General features: G+C 28.1%; 1 protein-coding gene across 1 annotated transcript in view; it reads left to right on the top strand.

The window, feature by feature from the left end:
- The window catches only part of Cht10 (Chitinase 10), a gene marked incomplete in the record, with an annotated part of 38691 nt that overhangs the window by 21189 nt on the left and 17097 nt on the right, over window positions 1-405 (top strand). The window contains 1 exon segment of the mRNA XM_067044591.1: window positions 59-256. Coding sequence (XP_066900692.1) covers window positions 59-256 — 198 coding nt within the window.

Genomic DNA, 405 nt, shown 5'->3' on the forward strand with positions numbered 1-405 from the left:
ACTATATTCTCGATTGAACTTGACTAAAATAAATCTTCTTTATATGCTTTCATTTTAGAAAAACCGGCAGACACTGGAGAATTTAAAGTTGTTTGTTATTTCACGAATTGGGCCTGGTATCGCCAGGGTAAAGGCAAATATTTACCAGAAGATATCGACACATCATTATGCACACATGTAATATATGCCTTTGCTGTTCTCGATTCGGAAAAACTAGAAATCAAACCTCATGACCCATGGGCAGATATTGATAACTGTGAGTATTAGAATTATAATTTAAAACATTTTTATATAATTTCTTCTTTTAAACAGTTATTTAAAAAACTTCTTTAAAAAGGTCTTTTTTAAATCTACTCTATTTTTTAAGTTTATTGTTAAGGAAATAAATAATTAACATCATTTTAA

This window comes from Halyomorpha halys, unplaced genomic scaffold, assembly GCF_000696795.3.
Source record: "Halyomorpha halys isolate HHAL.00 unplaced genomic scaffold, Hhal_1.1 Scaffold245.1, whole genome shotgun sequence".
Classification (NCBI taxonomy): domain Eukaryota; kingdom Metazoa; phylum Arthropoda; class Insecta; order Hemiptera; family Pentatomidae; genus Halyomorpha; species Halyomorpha halys.